The 22304-nt window shown below is 56.9% G+C and overlaps 2 protein-coding genes across 2 annotated transcripts; both read left to right on the top strand.

Moving 5' to 3' along the window:
* Positions 1-2332: 2332 nt before the first annotated feature.
* NCLIV_029990 (putative vacuolar ATP synthase catalytic subunit A) lies at positions 2333-9576 on the top strand (the record flags this gene model as incomplete). Its single annotated transcript, XM_003883194.1, has 14 exons — positions 2333-2408; positions 3695-3760; positions 4351-4518; positions 4733-4837; positions 5199-5377; positions 5692-5748; positions 6231-6435; positions 6599-6778; positions 6899-7072; positions 7457-7569; positions 7956-8009; positions 8444-8542; positions 8983-9043; positions 9392-9576. 14 exons carry the CDS (start codon positions 2333-2335, stop codon positions 9574-9576), a joined length of 1722 nt encoding a protein of 573 aa, XP_003883243.1.
* Positions 9577-12168: 2592 nt separating this feature from the next.
* Positions 12169-20967, top strand: NCLIV_029980 (putative glycerol-3-phosphate acyltransferase; the record flags this gene model as incomplete). Its single annotated transcript, XM_003883193.1, has 16 exons — positions 12169-12197; positions 12561-12630; positions 13002-13046; positions 13282-15030; positions 15230-15316; positions 15824-15997; positions 16348-16425; positions 16896-16961; positions 17276-17375; positions 17625-17782; positions 18381-18586; positions 19238-19302; positions 19562-19633; positions 20097-20164; positions 20397-20474; positions 20866-20967. 16 exons carry the CDS (start codon positions 12169-12171, stop codon positions 20965-20967), a joined length of 3147 nt encoding a protein of 1048 aa, XP_003883242.1.
* Positions 20968-22304: the final 1337 nt, after the last annotated feature.

Raw genomic sequence — 22304 nt, 5'->3', positions numbered from 1 at the left:
TGTTCTTAAACCCGGCTTCGTACGTAGCTGGAGCCGAGGGGGGTGCATGAATGCAGTCAATCCTGCCATCCGATTTATCCCAGTGCAGAGACTCCCGACCACGTAACTCTGCCTTGGTGATCTTGTGCACAATCGGAGTTCGAATCGGTTTCTCGCAAGCACACTCAGCGAGTTCCAGATCTTCCAGTTGAAAGGGAAAACGGAAAGTCCGCATGGAGTAGACAGATGTCAAGAGACGTGTCCAATCCTGCAGGAACGTTTGTATACGGTTCTGTGGCGAACGCCGTGGCGATTGGAGCTCGCATCCCTGTGGATTTGGACATAATGCTCTTATCCAGCGAATTTTTTAAACTTAGCCTCAAAAAGCAATGAGAAAACGTCTTCATGAGAACCCTTCACGATAAAGTCGATCACTTTTCGCATCAATCAAACCCAGAAACCAGTCGTCCATGCGCACAGTGCTGGGAAACCCCGGTACGCCTTCGGAGCCGGAAAGCTGCGGAAAACCCAGGCGCTGAACGCAGCGTCTGCGATCGCACAGTCAGTCCGTCTGCCTTGTTCCAGTCCAAGTTATCACAGATCCGGCGGACGTTCCATAACGGAGCCTCCTGTACCACGGTACAGGACGAAACCTCGTGGGTAAAAACCAGGATAGATGGCTTGATTCGGTCTGCCGCCGACGCTTCAAAAGCAATGATTCTTCCAGGTATGTGCTACTCCCGCTCTTAACAACGGGACCTGCTAATTGTTCAAGAAACGGCGCCAAAGAGAAAGGTAACCAGATCCGCTGAAGAGAGAGAGCTCCCATGGCTAAGAAAATAGAAGTGTGCGTATGCGCCCTTGTGTCAAAATGAGTTCTAGGAGGTCGAGATCGCCGTTCGCACGTAAGAAACACACAGCACACAAGTGCAGCTTTCCTGATGCGTTACACCCACAGGGTCCACAGTCAGGAAAGTTGTTCTGACATCTTCGCTTCTATCCATCGCCTTCCAGAGACTGTGTATCCAGTGCTTCAAATACCGATGCGGGGGCCGTAAACGGGGCTGAACTAATGCAGATACGGGATTATACGACCAAAAATCTGTAGTCGTGCGCTTCCCCCCCATTCCTCTGGATGCGACAACTGATCAATTGTCCCACTCCACGATGTAAAAGGCACCCTACGCGACTCGTTTCGTCTTTCTGCGACAAACGCTTGCAGCTCTACTTCCTGGACACAGGCCTGCGTCGGTCTCTCCGCGACGGGTATTCGGGGCCTTCTTCCCGCCTCCGCCGCGCCTTCTCTTTGAACTGCGAAATGCCGACACCCATTCTCCCAGCGAAATAAAAACCACTAGACGAACACCGAGAAGCCACCAAGCTGGAAGTTTAAAGCTCATCCGGCGCCCATTTGCAGCCGGGGTCGGCGGTGCTCGCCATATACGCGGAGACGACGGGAGAAAATCCAGGCAATTTCTCCCATCCCGGTAGGGTTTTCTTCGCTGGAGTCAGGTTTCCGATTCCCCTCGACAAATTTGCTTCTTTCTGACAAGGGTGACAGCGCGTACCGGTCACGTTTTCGTAAATCCGACAGAAAGCCTACGAGGAGGGGGGAACACACCGGGAGAGCTTCTAGAATCCATCGCATGCCCCGTTCAGCAGCGCTGACCGAGCCCAGTGGCACAGGTTGGAGCCGAGTGTGTTGATTGTAACTTTGCTAGCTCTTCCTCCGGCGACCTTCCCTTTCCCATTCTGTCTTCTTTCGCAAGTCCTGTACGCCCGTTTAATCGCTCTCTTCGAAGGGGTGCTCCGCCTTTTCCCGTCCTTCCGCTGCATTTGCTCGCACATCGACTGTCCTCGATTGGCTACCGAAGCACAGTCTCCAGTCATCTTTGCTTCTCGATGCATATGAGTTCCACCAAAAACGAGACAGCAGCGCCTCTCTTTCTTTCATTCCAAGTTTTGAACGAGCATTCTCCACTTACTGTGCAGCTTTACTATCCCACGAATTGAGGCCGGTTTCCCCGTGTGTTTTGTTTCAGCGCCACAAAGGGGCGTTGCTTGCGCGGCGGAAAAAATACAGCCCTGATCGTCGCCTCCTGGATATCTCTCGTTCCCTTCGTTTCTCCCTCACAAAGAGACTCTTCCTTTGCCCGTGATTCCTCGTTTCAAGAAGCGCTGCGCGTGTGTGTGTGGCAACCGTTTCGGTCTCTCTGCCGCTCGCTGCCGAACAGATCTGCGTGTACATACACCGAACCACCTCGGAGACTCCCAGGTTTTCAGGAAGTCTTTCACTCTCTCTGCTGGATTTCTCCCGTCTCCCCTCGTTCGCTTGACTTTCCCCTTGACAAAGATGGCGCCAAGAGGCGAAGGGTCGGCCCCAGAGGCGGACGCAGAAATGGGAATCATCTACAAGGTTTCCGGCCCGCGTAAGTGTTCTTTTCGCTCCTCTCCATCCTGAGGGGAATCCGTTTCCCTCTGTGCTTTGGCGTGCTGTGTTGCCGAGAGACACGCGTGACGTTCCCGCCTCTCCTCTGTCGTCGAAAAGGAAAATCGACCTCCCTAGGTTCCTCGCGAGTGTACGGCACCCAACACCGAACACGCCTTCGGGTCCTAACTCCAGCTCCAGCTCTCCTGTCCCTTCCTGTCTTTGACTGTTGGCCTTCTCTCCTCTTCCTTTTCTCCTCCGTCTGCGGTCTTTGCCACCGCTGCCTTCCGTTCCCCGCTTGTGATTCGTGTTTGCAACTGTTTTCGCCTCAACCCTCCCGCTGCTGAGTACTTTCTTTTGCCATCCCTTTTTCCACACCATATTTATCCTTTCCTCTCAACTGTCTCGTGTGGACCTATCGACTGCGCCCGTTGCGCGTTGCTCCGCGGCTCTGTTTTCCCTCCTGGTTGTGCGTGTACGGTGGCAACAGTGGCATCATTCAGCCTTTCTTTCCGGCGCTGGTAGCACCATCGCTTGTCGATTGTCCTCCCTTCTGCGCATGCAAACGCGTCCCGGCTCCTCTCTTCACCTGTAGAGTCGTGCCTTTCGTGTATCGGCCGGTCTACTTCTCGGTCCAGAGACGAGGCCCGAGAGAGCGATGCGGTTTTGGACCTTTCCAGCTGCGCAGCTGGATGCTGGATCGCCACGCTCCTGGAACAGAAAGGCTGAAACAGGTGTGCATGCAATCATTGCTGTGATGGAGGAGTTTTCTGTGTTTTGCTTTCCGCTTTTCTCCATCAGTGGTTCTGGCGGAGCAAATGAGCGGAACGAAAATGTACGAGCTCGTGCGTGTCGGCTGGCAGCGCCTCGTCGGAGAAATCATTCGGCTCGAGGGCGACAAGGCGTTCATCCAAGTCTACGAGGAAACAGGCAAGGAAACGAAGAACCCGGGGGGCTGAAACCTCTCGAACAATCCCCGTGGGTCGGCGTTTTAAGCGCGACACGCACGTGTCTCTTTCGGAGAGCTCCCACCAAACTTCTTCTGTTCCTTCCTCTTTCAGGATTTGAGCAGAGGGTGAAGTGAGGAGGAGGCGCCAGAGTCGCTACAGCGCATGCTTTTTGTCTTGGTCGTGTGTGTTGAACAAAGAAACCTCGACATGGAGACACAGAGAATTGGGGAGGGGCGGCGACAACCAGACATGTTCACGGAGAAGACGGTGCATGCCGTTCATATAAACATACTTTCTCATCGATGTTTTGTCCTTTCTGTGTTTGCTTTCGAACCAGCCGGCCTGTGCGTAGGAGACCCCGTGGTGAAGACCGGAAAGCCGCTCTCTGTCGAACTGGGGCCGGGTAAGAAAAATTCAGCGGTGCCCGTGCGCGGTTCGAAGCGCCTCTTCCCACAGTCTGCACTGCGAGACCGCGTCTGCGTCCTGTATGTCTCGTGCCGTGCGCTCTGTTCTTCCTTCTGATGTTCGCGTTCTCTCCACCTACAGTCCCTCGTCTTTTTTCACAAAAAAAAACACCGCTGTTCCCCGTCCGTCGCCTGGTCTTTCTCCGTCGTCGCTTCACGACTTTCTGCCTCCGCTTCCTGCGTGAACCGGACTTTTCCCGCGCGCTTCATGTCAAGCAGTATCGCCTCTTCCGTCTGCATGGCTTCGGACTTTCCTCCGTCGTCCCCCGGTGTAGCTGCATGCACACCTTCCCTTCGCTGTCTCTCTGTGTGCTCTCCACGTTCCCTCGGTCGAAGGGGTCGCTCTGTGTCGCTCCCCGTTTCCCTGGCAATTCTTCCTGACAGTCATTTCGCTCGATATCTCTCCTCGCCCCGTTCCCCTTCTTCCTGCCGACTGTCCTCTCTGCGTGGGTTCACACCGCGTGTGTCTCGTTTTTCCTCCTTTCGCGCGCTGACCGCACTTTCGTCTTCCTCGCCGGTTCCTTCCCAGGCCTTCTCGACAACATTTTCGACGGAATCCAGAGGCCCTTGGAGCGCATCGCGCAAGTCGCCCAGAGCGTCTTCGTCCCCAAAGGCGTCGACGTCCCGGCTCTTGACCACAAGAAACTCTGGGAATATAAACCCGTCAGCAATGTTCAAGTCGGAGACATCCTCACAGGTATCCACAGCCCCTCTGATTCACCAGCTGCGTACGGAAGCAATACACAACAGGCACTTCGCATATATATATATATATATATATCTGAATCGCAGATATTTTATATATTTGTAGGCAGCTGGACATTTCTGCATCTTTTATAGGCGGCGAAACGTATGGGTGCGTCATTGCGGAAATAGTGAATGCGGCGTGATAGGGACTGCGTGCGTTTCAGGCGGAGACGTCATCGGAACTGTCCAGGAGAACAATCTCTTTCTCGAGCACCGGATCATGATCCCCCCCAAGGTCCAAGGCAAAGTCTCGTGGATTGCACCCGCAGGTAATTTTTTCTCTCGATTGCGTGCGTTCTCTGCGAAGCGCGGAAGTGGATTCCTCTTAGGCACCAGCGCTTGAAAGGTACCGCGGCAGATGCTGTCCGTTTTCCCGGGGAATCCCGCAGGAACAAACGAGTAAGCAAGTCTCGTGCCTCGCATCACCCTTCTGTGCTCTTGGGTTCGGTGTATATACACCGCAACGAATCGAACTTTCCGGTGTGCGAGGAAGCCGGATGGCGCTGGCGTGTATCGCGTCGGTTTCTTGCGGCCCTTGTAGAGCAGTTTCTCCCTTTTGATTGCCCGACGCATACGCGCCGCGTGAAGGTTCTTTGGCCTCGGCTTGTCTTCGAACACATCCGCTTTTAGGCTCGTACACCGTCAAGGACACGGTCATGACTCTGGAATTCCGCGGCGAGCAGATCCCCATTCAAATGTCCCACGATTGGCCAGTTCGTGAGCCCCGTCCCTGCCTCGAGAAGCTGTCCGGCAACACGCCGCTCCTCACAGGCCAGCGCGTCCTGGATTCCCTCTTCCCCACCGTGCAAGTGAGAAAAGCGTTTTCGGAAAGCGCAGCCAGGGCGGCTCATCCATCACGCGATCTGCGTCGCCACACACAGGCGATCTGGCTGCATTGCAAACAACCGGAAGCTCTGCGTGTCTTGCGTTCGCACGTCGAGTTGCAAGCTGCATGCACGGGGCACGCAACGTTTGTGGCCTTGTTGCGGTGTCGGACGCCCTCGAAGAACGGTTGTCAATCCGGGAGAAAAGGCTGTGTACGGGGGTGTACGGAAGACGAGAGGTCGAACGGCCAGAAGAGGAAGTATGCGAGGGGTTTTCCTGTCGCATGTGACGTTCGCAGGGCGGAACATGCGCCATTCCCGGGGCGTTCGGTTGTGGAAAGACTTGCATTTCCCAGGTGAGAAACGCACCGAGAAAACCAGGGTGGAGATCGCGGCTCTTCCGCCTTTTTAGAGTCCTCTAGTTTCTTAAAGAGCCTCTGGCCTCTCGAGTCTCTCCGGACCTCCGTCCTCGATTCGTGGTGATTTTTTGTGCGCGTGTCTCCGACTGCTTCGCAATGACTGCACGGTGTGTGTTTGCGCCGTCGGGTCTCTGGCGGCGTTCTGGCGATTTCCTCCTCTGGGGGGCCGTCCCGTCCCGTCTTCCCGATCGTTTCCATGCCGTCCCCTGCCGACTTGCGTCGGGAGATCGCTTCCCGGGAAGGCTTCGAGAATAGGCAGCGCAGGTGGGCAATCCCCTCGAAAAAACGAGTTGCTTGGACCAAACGCGTTTTGCTGCAGAAGGACGGGCGTCCGTGTGTGTGTGTGTGTGTCGCCGTTGACAACGGTGGATCTGCACGCACACCACCTCCCGGTCTGCGCGGGATGCTTTGCGTCTCAGGCTCTGTCCAAATACAGCAACAGCCAGGTGATTATCTACGTCGGCTGCGGCGAGCGCGGAAACGAAATGGCCGAAGTCCTGACTGAGTTCCCCGAACTGACGACCGTTGTGAACGGCAAAGAAGAGGGTATCATGCAGCGAACGTGCCTGGTGGCAAACACCAGCAACATGCCTGTCGCTGCGCGTGAAGCGTCGATCTACACCGGTGAGAGGCGGCGAGAGCGGGAAGGCCCCGCTGGGGCTCCCAGCCCGCGGAAGGGCCGGCGGCCAGCGCGGCGCGAACCAGCGAGAACCCGCGACGTGTCTGTGCAGAGGCCCGTGTCGCCGCACGTAATTCCCCTGTGTCCCCTGCGTTTTTTCTCTCGCAGGCATCACCCTCGGCGAGTACTTCCGAGACATGGGCTACCACGTGGCCATGATGGCTGATAGCACCAGTCGATGGGCTGAGGCGCTTCGCGAAATCAGCGGTCGTCTGGCGGAAATGCCCGCCGACAGCGGCTACCCAGCCTACTTGGGAGCTCGGCTCGCCTCCTTCTACGAGCGCGCGAGTACGTTGCTGCTAAAGAGGCCTGGAGCACACGCAGTCGTTTTTTTTTGCGCAGGCTCTGGTTTTCACCCTTTCTGGGTCGGGGTGCATGCAGTCGTCTGGTGCCTTCTCTTTGTCGCAGGCCGCGTTCGCTGCGTCGGATCTCCCGAGCGCGAGGGGAGCGTGACGATCGTCGGCGCCGTCTCGCCGCCCGGAGGAGATTTCTCCGACCCCGTCACGACGTCCACCATGTCCATTGTGCAAGTCTTCTGGGGGCTCGACAAAAAACTCGCCCAACGGAAACATTTCCCTTCCGGTAAACGAAAAGAGCCTGCGTAGAGACGCACCGAGGGCCTCAGCAGTGCACACATCTCGACAGATCAATATGCACGTGGACATACACGATGTATCCCTGTGTAATGGTACACGTGTGTATCAAAGGATTGTGGGCGACCGTGGGAAGATGTCACGAGAGAGAAGGGACAGGGAGGAGCGAAAGTGCGTGCCTCCTCGATAGGGCCTCGCATGCACATCTGTGTAGCTTTATGCTCGTGCGTTTGTCCACTCTTCTGGACACGTTGGAGACCGGCCGGAGGGCGAAGACCCAGCCGCGGAAAAAACCGTGTTTTGGCGTTGCCCAAAAAGCCCTCTTGCAGTTGCTGAGGCGTTCCGTGTTTTGCATTTGCCTCGGGAAATGCAGTGAACTGGACGACGTCTTTCTCCAAATACATTCGCGCACTGGAGCCGTTTTTCGATTCCTACGACTCCGAGTTCAGCAGTCTGCGCCAGAAAGTGTCCGACATCCTTCAGCAGGTGAGCAGAGAAAAGCGAAAAAGTGCAGGGTGGAAGAAACGAATGTACACATTCGGGATTCCGGTCTCGTAAGGCTGGTGTCGCACTTGCAGTCAACTGAGCGGCTGTCTGTACAGCGGCAGATACAGGAGTGGTGCCCCTGGCGAGCGCTTTTTTGTCGTCGTCTTCTTTCCTTCTCTCACCAAATGGAGAACGCTCGGGGCCTGCACGCGTGAACGAGCTGCGGCACGTGGACGAGCCTGTTTCACGAAGGGGCGTCTCTGAGCTGTAGCGACACCACGATTTCTTTCATTTGTTCGCTAGGCCAGCCTGGCCTGACGCGCTGTTTCGCCGTGTCGACTTACGGGCGCTCTTGCGCCTCTTTCCTCCCTGCTTACTTTCTGCAGGAAGCGGAGCTTACTGACATCGTCCAGCTTGTCGGGAAGGATTCTCTCTCCGAGGTGAGCACAGGAGCACTTTGCTCGATGCTCCAAACTCCAAACCTTCCTGGTACCTGGTTCCTGTGTTTGAGGGAATCTGTTCTCTGGCCCTTTGAGACACTGGCAGCTTTGCCTCCGTACACCCTAACCAAAGGCCGCAGAACTGCCTCGCCTACAACGCCTCACGTTAAGGCATTTCAGCATATTCTTTCGTGTATCCGTCGACGCATACCCACATATGCAAGCATATATATATATATATATATCCCAGAGCATATAAATAGATATATATATATGTATATATCTGTATATGTGTATAGGAGTGTCTATGAAACAGAGGCGGTGGGGAAGCAGCGTGTCGATGGAGACGGGCGGTAGTCTTTGAGGAACCGAGGGGGGGGGAGGGCTGCGGTTCGTGTGGTTGATGTTCGAAAGTCTCTGCGTGTTTTTATCAGGACCAAAAACTGATTCTCGAAGTGGCGCGAATTATTCGGGAAGACTTCCTCCAGCAAAATGCCTTCTCCGACTACGACTACATGTGTCCGCTGTACAAGGTGAGACTCCAAGCGCCTGGGGGTGTCGGCTGCGCTCCCCGGGAGGACGCGAGTTGGCGTCGTGCCGGTCTTGGAAACCTCCCTTTTTCCGTCTCTTTTTCTACGGTTTCTAGAGCCTGCACGGGGTGGGGAGGCTATCCACGAGAAGACACAGAGCTGTGCTAGGATGCCTGTGAACGCCCGTGCTGAGGAAGCGCACTCGGTGTCTGTGAGCAATTGCTATGGAGCGAAAAAAACGGGACAGAAAAAAGGCGGTGGCGCGGTCCGACTGGACAACTCAAGAGACTCTCCGCTCCTCTCATTGCGACGCACCCCTGTAGAGACCCAAGGGAGGAAGGCGGCGCTCGCGTGCGTGAGAAGGGTTGGTGCGCCTTGGCTGTGTGGAGTTTGTGACACACGTTTTTTCGCTCGTTCTTTTCTGTGCGGCTCTGTGCCTCCAGACCGTCGGCATGATGCGCACTATCTGTCACTTCTACGATCAGTGCCTTCGCGTCATGCAGGGTAAGAACGCTCTTGGTAAAAGACTCGAGTTCTTAGCCGATAGACGCCCGTCGGCCTCGCATTTCCCTGTGCGACACTGGTGACGTCGTATCCGTGCAGAACGCCTGTCTGTCTGAGTGCGTGCCTTGCGAAGAGAGGCGTAGAAGGCTACGCATTTTCGCACACACTAGCACGAAGCCGCGTTAAAGTGGAGCGAAAGGGGGGGGGGCGGCTGAGAGCCGGCGTATAGCGCCAAAGTATCGAGGCAGTCGGTCCTGGGGAGTCCGGCAGAGAGATGTCCGTTGCATTTGGGCGAGAGGCCGTCTAGATGCCTGGCGTTTGTGAGGTGCTGGCATGCGAATTTTGCAGAGACGAGCGGGAGCGAGCATAAAATTGGTTGGGGCACGATCTACAACACTATGCGCCCGACCATCAGCAAAATCACGAGTATGAAGTTCCTGCCTCCCACCACGACCGAGGCCGCCGCGAAGCAGCATTTCAAGCAGCTGAGCGATGAAATCACGTCTGGACTCCGTGGCCTCGTTGAGAAATAAACATGACCAAAAACACCTCACGCGCCGTGCTTCCCGGAACGGTTTTTTGAGGCAGCTGGGGCGTCGCTCTCCGCGGCGTATCTGGTGCTTTCTCAGTCGTGTTGGTGCGTTTTTCATGTTTTTCGGCCGCTCCTGACGCGTGTCTGAAAAAAGAGTTGCTGGGAGGGACAAATGTGGCGACGCTCGCTTCGCGTCGGGAGGGGGCGGCGCGTTAAGCGCGTAAAGCAAAAAAATGTCAGGCTCGAAGAAGAAAGGCGAATCGGCCAGTTAGGTAGACGCGGATGCCCGTGTGTTGGATTGCATTGCGGTGAGTGGAAAAAGAAGGAAGGCCAGCTCCAGAAAAATCTAGGACCAATGAAGAGACTCCCCTTGACGAAAGACCAAAAAACTCATGTTTTGCTGTTGCGTGTGTCGCAAGATTGTTGCGATGCGGGATATAAAGCGTGAAGGTGCTGAACGCTCCCCGCAGCGGCGGCGGTTTCTGCACGAGAGTACGCCTCACCGCCGGAGGGAATGCTTTCGAGAGCATGCGTTGCCGGTTGTGCGCCTGAACTGAAATCTTGCCAGGACAACACAACCGCCTTAACTTGTTTTGCGCCACGTGCCAAAAAGAAGACTCAGAAGAGCAGTATCTTGACGATGAGCAGTCGTAGACACGCGAAACGCGTGCCGGTTGGGCGACGGAGCCGAGGAACGCGCCGCGTTCCCCTTCGGGAGTCTCCCGGAATCCTCTAGAGGCCATGCAAGCAGTGAAATGCTCGTAGTGACTAGTCTTTTTGGAGCTTTTTGTTGTCTTGCCGACGCACGCCATGCTCTCTGTAACGGCGACTGTCGCACACCTGCGTGCAGTCGAAATCTTGGCCAGCGTTACGCCGGGGACTGCCGAGAAAAGTGTGAGCGGGGCAAGGAAAAGTCATAAGCGGTTCTGTGTTACGAAGATACTTTTGGGTGACAAATTCTCTCGCTGCAGCGCATTTACCTGTGCCAATAACCCAGTTCGGATGGGTCATCGTGCTGGTTCGCTTCGCGGGGCACTTTTTGCTTACAAACTTTGTCTGGCGCCCGCGGAAAGGGGCTGTGATCGCCGCGACGGCTACCGAACAAAGCGAGGAATGCTCGGCGTGCGACAAAGACGGCCCCTCGTTTTAGAGTTTCGAGCGTGCCTCAAAGTTGCAAAACACGTCTAGTGAAGGCAACCACAGTGTAGACGCGACAGCCAAAAACTTGCCGAGTGACCGGGCGTCGGAGGAGTTTTTCGATCATCCGGCTTGGCTGCAAACCCACGGACTCGTGCATGCCATCGACTCGGAAAAAAACTGGTCCGTAGCTGACTGTCGGTAGCCCGTCTTGTGCTAGAAGAAGAGGAGAAGTCGACCCGCAAAAAGATACACGCAACTGTGGAGGCCGTTTAACTCTTTACGCAAGACAGATGCTCCATTCTTTGCACACTAGAAGTGACCATGCAGCCAGAAAAGTGACCCGAGACCTAACCAAGATCCTTGGCGTTCAAGAGGCAGGGAGAGATCAAAAAGGGGTAGCTCTGCCGCTCATACCTTTGGCCTAGAACGCGCCGACTTTCTTCTCGGCGTGACTGTTTTCCTAAAGCTCTCGCGTTATTTTTCTTCCCTCCGCCAATCCGCAACGTCTCGTCTTCCGCGTGTTTGTCTGCTCGGCGGGTGTTTTTTTTGGTGCCGCATACCGCCTCGATACCTGAACCTCACACGAGAAACTGAAAAACATCGAATTAACATTTGTCCATCGTAGCAGCACATCCGGAACTGTGCAAATACAATCGCTCCTTTCCTTTTCGTCATTGCCTCACGAAGCTCGGTGTGACCTTTCCTCGCGTCGCCGGCGGGGACATCGCTAGTACATGAGCGACGTGGTGTCGCCCCCCGCGGAGAGTGTTGTTCTGACATTGTCGGCGAGTTTGTAAAAGTCTTGCCGGCCACCAACTTCCTGGTCCGTTTCCTTCCTGGAGTCGCAAAGAGCTCGCGGGTGTGCGTCGGCGGCGGCGCGGGCACTACCGGGGAACCTTTTCGGCGTCTCATCCAGATATTTCCAAGCCGGCACCGTTGTCTCCGTTTCTTCGCTCTGCCGCTCCGTGCTTTGTTGGCGGATTTCATGGTCAGGTTTACACACTTGCGTTGTCTTCCAGAGTTTTTCGCCCTCGCGCGGGAAAGGGCGACAAAGAAGGTGCCCTGTCTCCCTCCGTACCAGACTGACATTGAGACCATACAGATCGTAGCTAGACCATGTACTGCTTTTACCCCATTACACGTCGAGACTGTCTCTCCGGCGCGAGGCCTGCGAGTCTGGACTCCTCACGTGCGCAGTGAGCAGCTTCCCCGCAGGGGATCTGTCTTTCTCTTCCACCAACAACCGCGTCCTGGGCCGAGGTTCTGGCGACGGGTCTCTTCGACACCCAGGAAGACCTATCAGGGAGTCTGGTCCAGAGGACTCTCCAACAGGAACGCATGGGCGAGCGGCGCGCCGGGGAGTTTGAGCTGCGCGGGAGAAACCTGCGTTTTTCGGAAGAGGAGACGCGTTCGAAGCCGTCGCTTTGAGTGGTTGACCTGCGAAGCCGGCAAAATGTACTTCCTGGTCCGATGGCTCTGCATGTGAGTGTTTGTTCGCGCCCCACACAGAGCGACGGAGGCTCCCCGTCTCCACGCCGTTCTCTGGGTGCAGTGGGAAGTTCCCTCTCGGGGCGGTTCCACACTTGCCACGTCACACGGTCGCGGCGATATATATGCGGCAAACGCGGGCACGCAGCTGTCGACTCAGGGGGGAGCTCGGCCGAGGGTCAAATGCACTTTCTTTCCGGTTGCCGCTTCCCGGCGAGGCGCGATGCGGAACCGAGTAAGAATACGCCGTCATTTCGACTCCCCGGTCTGAGAGAGAGAACGCACGGGGAGTCAAGTTCCAGCGGTTTCCGAGCCTCGTGTTGCCTGCTGTCTTTCGTCCTTCCTGTTTCCTTTCAGCGGAATTGTCCGGTCGTTCTTCAAAGAGGTTGCCGTCCTCCATCCGGAGCGCATTCCTCTCTATGGGCCCGTGAGTCTCAGGCTGGCAGCCTGTCGCGTTCAGCCTCTGTCGCTTTGGCGTGGCTTCCGTCACCAACATGCAGCGTCCAGCGGTCTCTCCGCGTGTAGGGGTGTATCGCCGCGTTCCAGAGTCCAAAAGGCAGCGCGTTTGCAGCCAGACGGCGAGCGAAAATGAAAAACGTGGCATCGGCCGGTGCGCGCATCCCGTGAAGGTATATCTGTGTCGCGTTGGTGTGCCTGCGATTTCCTCCTGGATTCTCGCCCCGGATCTCTCTGGTCCGAGTGCCCACACGCGGTGCGTGATTCGCGTGGATTCTCGAGAGTTGGCCAGGGAAGAACGGAAAGTGCACAGTTTCTCTTTCCGTGCGTTCTTGGCGTCAGGCGATCTTCGTGGGTAACCACAACAACCAGTTCATGGATGCCTCGGTAAGCGTTTCTCCGGGTCTCGAGATGTGTCACTTTGTGGGTGCACTTTCTTTTTCCCAGGGGCTGGTCTTGTTCGGGCACTTTTATTCTCTGGAGCGGGACGGGGAAAACCGTGTTTCCGTACGCGGCCTTCGCACTTGTTCCCCTGAGGCTGCCTGAGGAACGCGCGCCTGCGGGGAGTGCGTGTGCGGTGCCGACGCAGCTGTCCTCGCTTTTTTCTGGGTTTCCTTCGCAGATGCTAGTCGCCAACATCCCGCGCCAAGTCCACTTCCTGGTCGCGTTGAAGAGCATGAAGCGAAAGGTCATTGGTTTCCTGAGTCGCCTCGCAGGGTGCATCCCCGTGGATCGGCAGGACGACCGCGCGGTCAAGGGACAAGGCGCCGCGCGCATCTCCCACCACTTCACAGAAGAAGACCACTCCTGTCCCCAGCCGCCGCACCACCACCACCATGCAAGGCCCAAGGCGGCCGAGGGGGCGGCCGGCCAGCGCGGAGACACGACCGCGCGCGACTCGCGTGGCCGAGTCGGCGAGAGCCTGCCACAGGACGAGACGTCTTCGAAGTTCGGAGAAGCGCGCGGCGGACTCAAAACACCTGGAGGGAGCGTCGATGACCCGAAAGACCGAAGGAAGAGTGCGGAGGACCAGCGGGGAACAGCAAATGGTGACGGCCCGAACGGGGAGGGTCATAGTTCCGGAACCCCTAACCCGGAAGAGGGTGTGGTGACGCACGGGGCCGTTCCCCGCCACCTCGAAGTCCCCGCGGGGGACGGGGCGCACGACGCCAGAACTCCGGTCTCGCGGTCTCCGACTCCAGTCGCCTATACACTGGGCAAGAACGCGGCGGTTGACAGGAACCTGCGTAGCGAGCTCATCCGCGCCTTCGCCTCCAGAGCGCCGTCGCCTGCAGTCCCGCGGTCTGAAGGTCCGCCTTACGGCAAGAGCGCCTCGGCGCCTCTCGCTCTTTTCGGCCCCCCCCACCTGGTGTCGATCCTCGGTCACCACACACGCTTTCTCGCGGAAGTCCGGCCGGGGTACAAAATCCGGCTCGACGGCAAAGACTACCTCGTCCTCCGAGTCCTCTCCGACACGCACCTCGTCGTTCGCCCGCCGCAAGACGCGCCGCGCCGCCTGGGGTCTTCGCCTCTCCCGACGCCCGCAGGCACTTGGTCCAGCGTCGCTCCCCGTGTCGCGCCGAGTGTACGTCCACCTGGCCACTGGGATGCGTCTCCCCTGAGCCCGCAGGGGACGACGAGCGGCGAGAGAGACCGCGCCGAGGAGGCACGAGAGGGAGCGCCAAGTTCGACGCGGAGCGGGGCTGTCGCCGCCTCGAGTGGGAGAAAGGCCAGCGAGAAAGAAGAGAGCGAGTCGGAGGCAGAGATGCAGAGAAGAAGCGACTCGTTCTCCAGTCAGTCCAGCTCCAGCAGTACGTCGTCAGGTCCTGGTGGCCAAGGCGTTTTTTCGCGAAGCGATTCCATGGCGCGGTTCGGGATGAACGCCGGAGACGGCCAGACAAACGCGAAGGCAGGCGGTGTCGGAGGCGAACCTGGGGATCAGGAAAATCTTCCTCCCGAGGCAGGACTAAACCGCGACAGCTCGGCTGCCTCCTTGCAGGGAGGCGCCGCACTCGCAACGAGAACTGCGAGCGCGAGAGACGTCGGCGCAGTTTCCGACCGCGACCAGGCGCTCCCCACGGAGGTGAAGCGGCCCGTGACGCCCAGTCCGGCGTCCTTTGGAGAGGTGACAGCCGAAGGCCTGCGAAGAAGGGTACATCAGGCTGCACTCGCGGGGAAAGAAGGAAGCCTGCACGAATCGGGGGGACGGGAATCGCGAGCAGACAGTCGTGGGGCCGCTGCGGGGGAAGGATCTCATGAAGGACAAGGCAGCGGACACAGGCACGCCGATGACGAAGAGCCCCACCTTGCGGCTAATGTGAAGACCGAGAGAGAAAAACGTCTGGCGGCTGCGTCCTACAAAGAATACAAGGTGCGCCCAAAACCTAGAGGCGGGGACTTTGTGTGTCGGGCGCCAGGTTCCCGGTCTTTCCTGGTCTTTGCGTCTCTTGTGCTCGCTTCCTTCCATCCTGGGGAACTCCTGTCATGCTGCGTCCGCACCGTCCGTGCTTCCGTTTCCATGGTTCGCGCAGTGTGTGTGTGTGTTTGTGTGCCCGGACCTTTTCTTGCAGATCCTCCCCAAGGTAGACCAGCGTGAGGTCTACGAGGCTGTGTCCCATAGTCTCGTCGACGGCGACTGTATCGGCATTTTCCCTGAGGTACGGCAGCGTTGGGCCGCGCGCGTCTTTTCTTCGCGTGGAAAATCTAATCCAGTCTCGTCCAACGCGTAGTAGATACTCCACATAAAAAGCCTGCCTCTCTCCTATTCTTGTGGAGTTTAATTCACTCGCCTCGAGGACAGTATAACTGGAGTTATATTTATTTAGCGGCCGTTTTTGGATACCAAGTCCGTTATGATTGCTGTACACCACCACCCCCCTGGACTGCTAAAGACAGCAAAAGTACCGCTCCAGCAGTCCTCGCAAATGTGCACGCTTCGCCGTTGCTGCGCCCTCGGCTCGTCTCGCGCTCCTCTCTGTTATCGGGATATCTCCGAGTCTGTCCCTGCGAGTCTGTCCCTGTCTCGGACTCCCGTCCTTTCCTTGCGGTCCCCGGAGCGCTCTCCTCTCCTCTCCGGGTTCTCTTTCCCATTTCCCTAAATCGCACTCCGGCATTTGTCGCGTTTCGTTCGTTGTCGGTCGCCTTCTCCCTCCTCTTCCCGGTAGGGCGGCAGCCACGACCGCACGACGCTCTTGCCGCTGAAACCGGGCGTTGCCATCATGGCCATCCAAGGCGTCGCCGCAGGGGCGGATGTCATGATTGTCCCCGTGGGCCTCGTCTATCACAACCCCCACAAAACGCAGTCCAGAGCGACGATCCACATTGGCGAACCCATTCCGGTACGCACAAAAGATCCTCCCGAACGTGTCTCTCTGTTCCTATACTAGTGACTCACATGTGCATAGAGGTACACATACGCAGCCACAGCGCGCTATATATATATATGTACATTCACATAGATGCTTACATGCTTGGACACAAGTTATATATACATGTATATGGATATTTAGGTAAGAGTGTTCGTATAGAGATGCGTGCTTCTGTACGTGAATGCGTACGGGGCTTCGTGCACTGGAAAGCCGTTTGGGATCTCCTGTTTTTGGTTTTCCGTGCTCTCCCGTTCTCTGTCGCATTTGGGGATCTGCGTGCTTCCCCGGGTCTTCCCGTAACCTTTTGCTTCGCCCCTCAGATTTCGCGGGAGTCAGTGATCGAGTATCAGCAAGACCGGCGGGCGGCGACGGCTCGCATTCTCACAGACGTCGAACACGTGGGTGTTGAGCAAAGAAAAGGATGGCCTTTTCGGCTCTCGTCACGGAGCTTTTGCGCGCCTTCAAGGAAGGCACAGAACATCGGACTGCCATACGGCAGGAGGCAGAGAGAGAGAAAGAGAGAGGCAGAGAACGCGTGAAAGTTCGGAGCAGAAAGTTCTTGCTCGGGAGGCGAGTGTGTGGAAGGAAGCAGCGTGTACAGATACGGGTGCAAAGAGAGCCAGGATAATCCCCGTGCCTGCGTACGGCTGGAGAGAAACAAACAGATGACTAGTTACGCTTCCGGCCACACACACACACACACACATACGCCCGTATGTCTAAATACGTCTACCTGTATATATGTATATATATGTATATTTGCAAGCGTATGGATATGGATGCATGCGCGTGTGTAGGCGGAAGGAGCGAGTCGGCGTGCATGTGCGTGTTTCAGTCAATGGCGCCAGGTTGTGTGTGTTGTGTTCAGGGACTTCGTTCATGCATCATCACAGCCCAGGACCACGAGACGATGACTCTCATCCATCTGTGTTGCGTAAGTTCCTTCTTTGCCATTTCCACGACGGCCTTGTCTCTCGTGAGTTGAGCTCAGCGAGGTGCCTGTGGCGTTCCCGCTCCTGTTGAGTTCTTGATCATCTCGTCCGCACCTCTCGCGTCTCTTAGCGCCTGCCTGCTGGTTTTCCGCCTCAAGTCGCCGCCCGCCCTGTCCGTGTCGAAAGAACCGTGTCTTCCTATGCTCGCCTGTCGCGCTACGCTCGCGTGTATGGACACGAGGTGTGCATCTCTTGGTCACCGTTCACTTCCCCTTGTCCGTTTCTCCCCTGTTCCGCGGTGCGCGTTCTGTGGCAGTCTCTGTACCCTCCGGAAAGGCTGCGCCTCTCGCCCGAGAAGCTCTTCAACTTGAATCAGCTCCTGTCGAAACTCTTCTGGCGGTGCGCCGACGCTCCCGGTACGGCCGAAACCGCCCGAGAAAGAGACGCGTCGAGAGAGACGCATGCGTGCGCGCGATTCGGCCAGTGAAACCACTGATTCGAGGGATGTCCAATCCGCAAACGCATGCACAGAAGTCCAGACCGTTGCTCACGAACCGTTTTGTGGCTCTGCGGCCGTTTGCCGTAGTCGCCGTCCACGAACCTTCGTGTGTCCGTCTCTTTGGATTTCCTCCTTTTGGCGCCGCCTCTGTTTCCGGTGCGCTCAGAGCTCTCGAGACTCCGGCAGGACTTAGAGCAGTACCAGGGCGCTCTCCAGCGCGCGGGGATTCCAGACCATGACGTGTGGATGTTAAAGCAGAGCACGGCCGGTGCCTCGCTGTGTTTCGCCGAAAAGCTGATTGCGCTCCTTTTCTCAATCATCCTGGTGAGTTCCGTCCCTGGAAAAACGTGGGAAACCTCTTCTTCGATCCGTCACAGGTTTCAGAGCCCACGTCACCGTCACCGCCTCCCGTCGCACCCGCCTCTGTACAAAAAGTATCCCCTTTCGGCCTTGAAGCCTGCTTTGTCCTCTCACGTTTTTTCTCCTCTCTCTGATTTGAAATACTTTCCCTGTTTTTTGTCGACACCACCCGACTCCCGCAGGGGGCGGCAGTGTGGACCGTTTCCAGATTCTCTCCGCTCTGGCTTGGCGCGACGAGGGGAAGCATGCTCTCTGTGTTTATACGCGTGACAACAGTGCGACTCGAGTTATGAGATGCAGACAGCCCCAACTTGTTTTGGATTCGGGGGCATTCCCAACTTCACCTTGGACTCGTGCAGACAGCTCACCAGCGTGCGTGTCGACCGTCGACCGCCTTTTCGCAATGCTCCGAGCCTTCGCACCGAGTCGTTTCGCTTTCTCTTGCGTCGGCGTTAACGCGGGCTTCTCTCTCGTGCACATTTCCGCCTTTGTCTTTACCCTTTTCCCTCTTCTTCGTGTTCGTTTTGCGTGACGCGCGCTCGGTTTTCTCCCGGTTTCGCAGGGCGTTCCTCTGCTTCCTCTCTGGGGTCCCCTCCGCGTCGTCGCCTACTTCCTCGCGGAGCGGCACCGAGCCCAGGCGCTGGCAGCAAGCAGCGTGAAAGTCAAGGGTATGGACGTCGTGGCGAGCTATAAAGTGATTGTTTTGCTCGTGTGTGTCCCCCTGTTCAACCTCCTCTACGGCGCCATCTTCGGCCTCGTCTTGCGCCGGTGAGCCTCTCTTGTCGCCGACGGGGCCTGCTGCGGGAGCGCGCGTCGTGGTTTCTTTCTTTTGGGGCACATGCACAGCCGTCTAGATTCACAGCCACGCCTGACAGGGAGGCCGGGGCCAGGATGCTGCGCCTTTCATGCGCTTCTCCAGTGCCCCAGGCGGCAACGGCTTTCAGAACTACTTCGCCGTGTTCGTCGGCAGTCCACGGGTGTCTCGTTCTTTCCATTCTCATCGGAGACAACTGCAGTCGATGAACAGTGGCTTCACGGCTTTTTCTGCGGCGCGTCTGCAGGGGAAAGTCTCACGGGACGGGATCCTCGTTCCCTTTCCTCTCGAGGGACGCGTTCCTGTCGCGGCCTCTCAAGTGCAGGAGCTTTCTTCTCTCGGTCTTCCCTGTCCTTTTTAACCTTTCGTGTCGTTTGCCGTCCTCGGCCCTCCCGTCGCCGCTTCACCTCGTGTCGACGCGCTTCCGTGCGGCGGGTCCGCCTCCGTCACTCCTGCAGTCGTCTCCTCTCTCTCTCTCTCGGGTCTCCCGTCGTTTTTCTGGGTCTTCTCTGGCCGCAGGCCTGCTCATCTGTGATTCTCCAACGTCGGTCTTTGCAGCTCTGCCTCCCCTGTCCTGTGTGTCCCCTGCCGTATCGGATGTGCAGGACTCTCACAGAGACTCTCGTGGCGATGCTGCTCTGTGTCTGTCTCCTCCCCATCGCCTACTACTGTAAGTTTCGCTCCCTTCTGTCCTCGAATAAAAAAAACGCCCGCTAGTCGGCAGGACAGAGGGAAGACGATGGCGAAGCCGCGGCAGGGGGGGGGGGGGGCGCGGCGACTTCGAATGCACCAGGCGTGCAAGCGTGTCGAAAGGCATCCCTTTGTTCCCTCTCTTCACCGACGGGGAAACGGCCAAGTTGAAACGGCCGTCGACGCCCCTGTCTCTCGCCAGGCTTCTCACCACCGGATCTGTGTCTTTTCCTGTTCAGTCAGCATGCGCCGAGCGGAACGGATCCTCCCCCTGATTCGCCAGATGCGCACTCTCGTCATCGTCCTTGTTGGTGAGACTTCCCATCCCCGACCCTGGCTGCCGCACCAAAGTCGCAGCATCGCGCTTCCTGTCTTCTGTCTCGGCTCTTTGTTGCGTTTTTTGTGCATGTGCTTCGTCGCGTCCTTTTTTTTCGTGTCCCGTCGTCCACTCGCTTCCACTTCGAACCGCGACAGCGTGGGGCCGGGAGACAGGCGCTAACGAGAGGCGACGTGCCCTACTGCCGCCTCTCCTTTCCCGATGTTTAGAGTTGCCGTTCCCCTTCTCTTTTCTGCGACCGCGTTTCAGCTCTTCCTGCGTGCGGTTCGAGGATGTGTCAGGGAGCACTCGTGTGTCCATCTCTCGCGAGTGGTGCCTGTGTCGTCCATGGCCGTGTTTCGCGTTTGTCTCGGTTCACGCGCCTGCGGCGCTTCCTCGCGTCTGGCCGGTCTCTAGCCTCCTTGGACTCGGAATGGGGGGTGCGTGGCTGCATGCAGGCAAAGTTAACATTTGGCGAGAAAACGAGCGAGAGCTCATCACGCAAAGAATGAATCTTCAGTTCTCGGTAAGCCGTTGCAAGGCCACGCGCTTCGCCGATTGTCCCTTGGGACACAAAGCAAGACACTGGCGATTTCCTTTTTCCGCAGAAACGCGAGACGCGAACAACCAACTTGAATGTTTTGCCAAGCGCGTTCCTCTCTCTGACTCCAGGCCTCTAGACAGCCGACACACGCCTGGCCTCTCTCATCCCTTCACTTCTTCTTTACGCGCCTCTCTCGCGTGTCTCCTCTGCTCAGGTTCGAGAGACGCTGTTGACGTTGGGGCCGCAAACGTCGCCCGCTTTCATGGACGAGCTGTACTCAATCCTTCCCAAGGTGAGAGAGCGGCAAGTCGCCCAGACCCGAATTGTATGCGAAGACGTCTGCCCAAGCACTCGGACACTGCGTGCGCATTTGTGCGCACGCAAATCCGCACATACGACAGACATGGAAATGAACCGGTGCTTGGGTCTGTGCAGTCGTGCCTCTTGACGGCTGTGGGGGTCACTGGCGCCTAAAGAGGAAAACGCACGTGTACGCATGCGTCCACCTCTCTCGATCTCTGGCTTCGTTGTCTCGGCTGGGTCTCTGTGGATCGCTCTGCGCACGTGTCGAGAGAACAGGAGGGGAAGAGCTCTCACAGGAATATAGCCGAACACGATGCATCCGCTTTCGTTAACGAGGGCTGTGTGGTGGCCCACGCATGCGGGATTGATGCTGCTCGCAGGCGGTTCTCGTCGCTGACATCAAGCGTCTGATACGAAAGAAGGAAGACTTCGCCCCTCTCCAGATGAAGAGCCTCATGAACAATGCAGAAGAAATCCTTTGACGCGCGTACACAGGTCTTGGGCAGGCCCTTTTTTCCATGCCTCCCTGTTGCTTTCCCGGCATTTGTTCGCCAGTGTACACACACCCAATATATACATATATAAGCCTATATGTATATATATATATATATGTATATATATATATATATATATATATATGAACATATGAGCAAGTCACCACATATATGTGTATCTGTGTAGGTCAAAGTGTACACAGGCACGTACGCCCGTGTGTTCGTTCGGTTGTTTAGTGGTGTGCTGTGTCGGCACGTGGTGAGAATGGTGAGACATGGAATGTCTTTGTAAAGGGTCAGAGCTGTAGACCACACCCGGAGGGGTCCAGCAACAGGATCGCATGTCTGTCTCTGAACGTATTTGAGGGGTAGCGGAAGAACAGTTCTCGTGTTTTGCTCGGCATCTGTCGCTTTTTTTTCTTTGTTTGCTTTTTTCAATCGTTCGAGTTCCGCTTGAAAGCTCAGTAGATTTCTGCGGGTCCGAATTCTCCCGTGACAGAGACTTCAGGTGATGTGCTCGCCCGTGGCGCATTTCAATGCGCGCTGTCGCGTGCTCTCTCTTCTGGGTTTTTTTCCGGAAAAAACTTTTACCGTCCGACAGGCCCGAGTCGCTTTTGTTCCTCGGTTTATGTCTGTACCTGTTTTTTCGTCTCTCCGGCAGCGTCGTCGGTTGCTCTTTTCGTGATTCCGTCTTGGTTCTTACTGTCCTGCCTCTTTTCTGAGTTTTGTCCTTTCGTGCCGCGCTCCTCGCGTTGGGATCCCGCCCCTCTCCACGCGCCCCCGGAGACACACTGTCCGGTTCACGCCTCGGACGACTGCGCGCACTTTTTCTCTTTTCTTTGGTCCATAAGTCGACGCATCCTTCGTTGCCTCCCCCTCGATCACTGGGGGGGAAGCACGTACCGCTAAGAAGTCAACCGATCTGTGGCTAGGGAGGGAGATCCAGGTACCGGTATATAGCCGTAGTTACGTAGATATGCGTCTATCTATAGGTACACACGTCGAAACGGAAGGTAAGCATGTAGCTGTGTGCGTCGGGAGCTTCTGTCAATTATTCATCCCGTTTGCAACTTGCTCGATAGGTCGCACCTGAGAGTCTCCGTCGTTTTCTCGCTGTTCCCACTCTCCTCTGGTCTATGGATCGAGTAGAGTCCAACCCAAAATCCGATTCGCGTTGCTCACGTGGGGCTGCCTGCTGAACCCTCCGCTGCCTTACGGGCGCGCCGCCAGCTATCCAGTGGAAACGGACGGGTTCATCTCAGTCCGAGAGTGATTCGTGGCGACCTTTTGTAGTGATACGGCAAGTTTGCTCTAGCCGGCGACGC

The sequence above is a fragment of the Neospora caninum genome, chromosome VIIb (assembly GCF_000208865.1).
Source record: "Neospora caninum Liverpool complete genome, chromosome VIIb".
Taxonomy (NCBI): Eukaryota; Apicomplexa; class Conoidasida; order Eucoccidiorida; family Sarcocystidae; genus Neospora; species Neospora caninum.
Note: the sequence above shows the minus strand (reverse complement) of the source record. Positions and strands in the feature narration are given on the sequence as shown.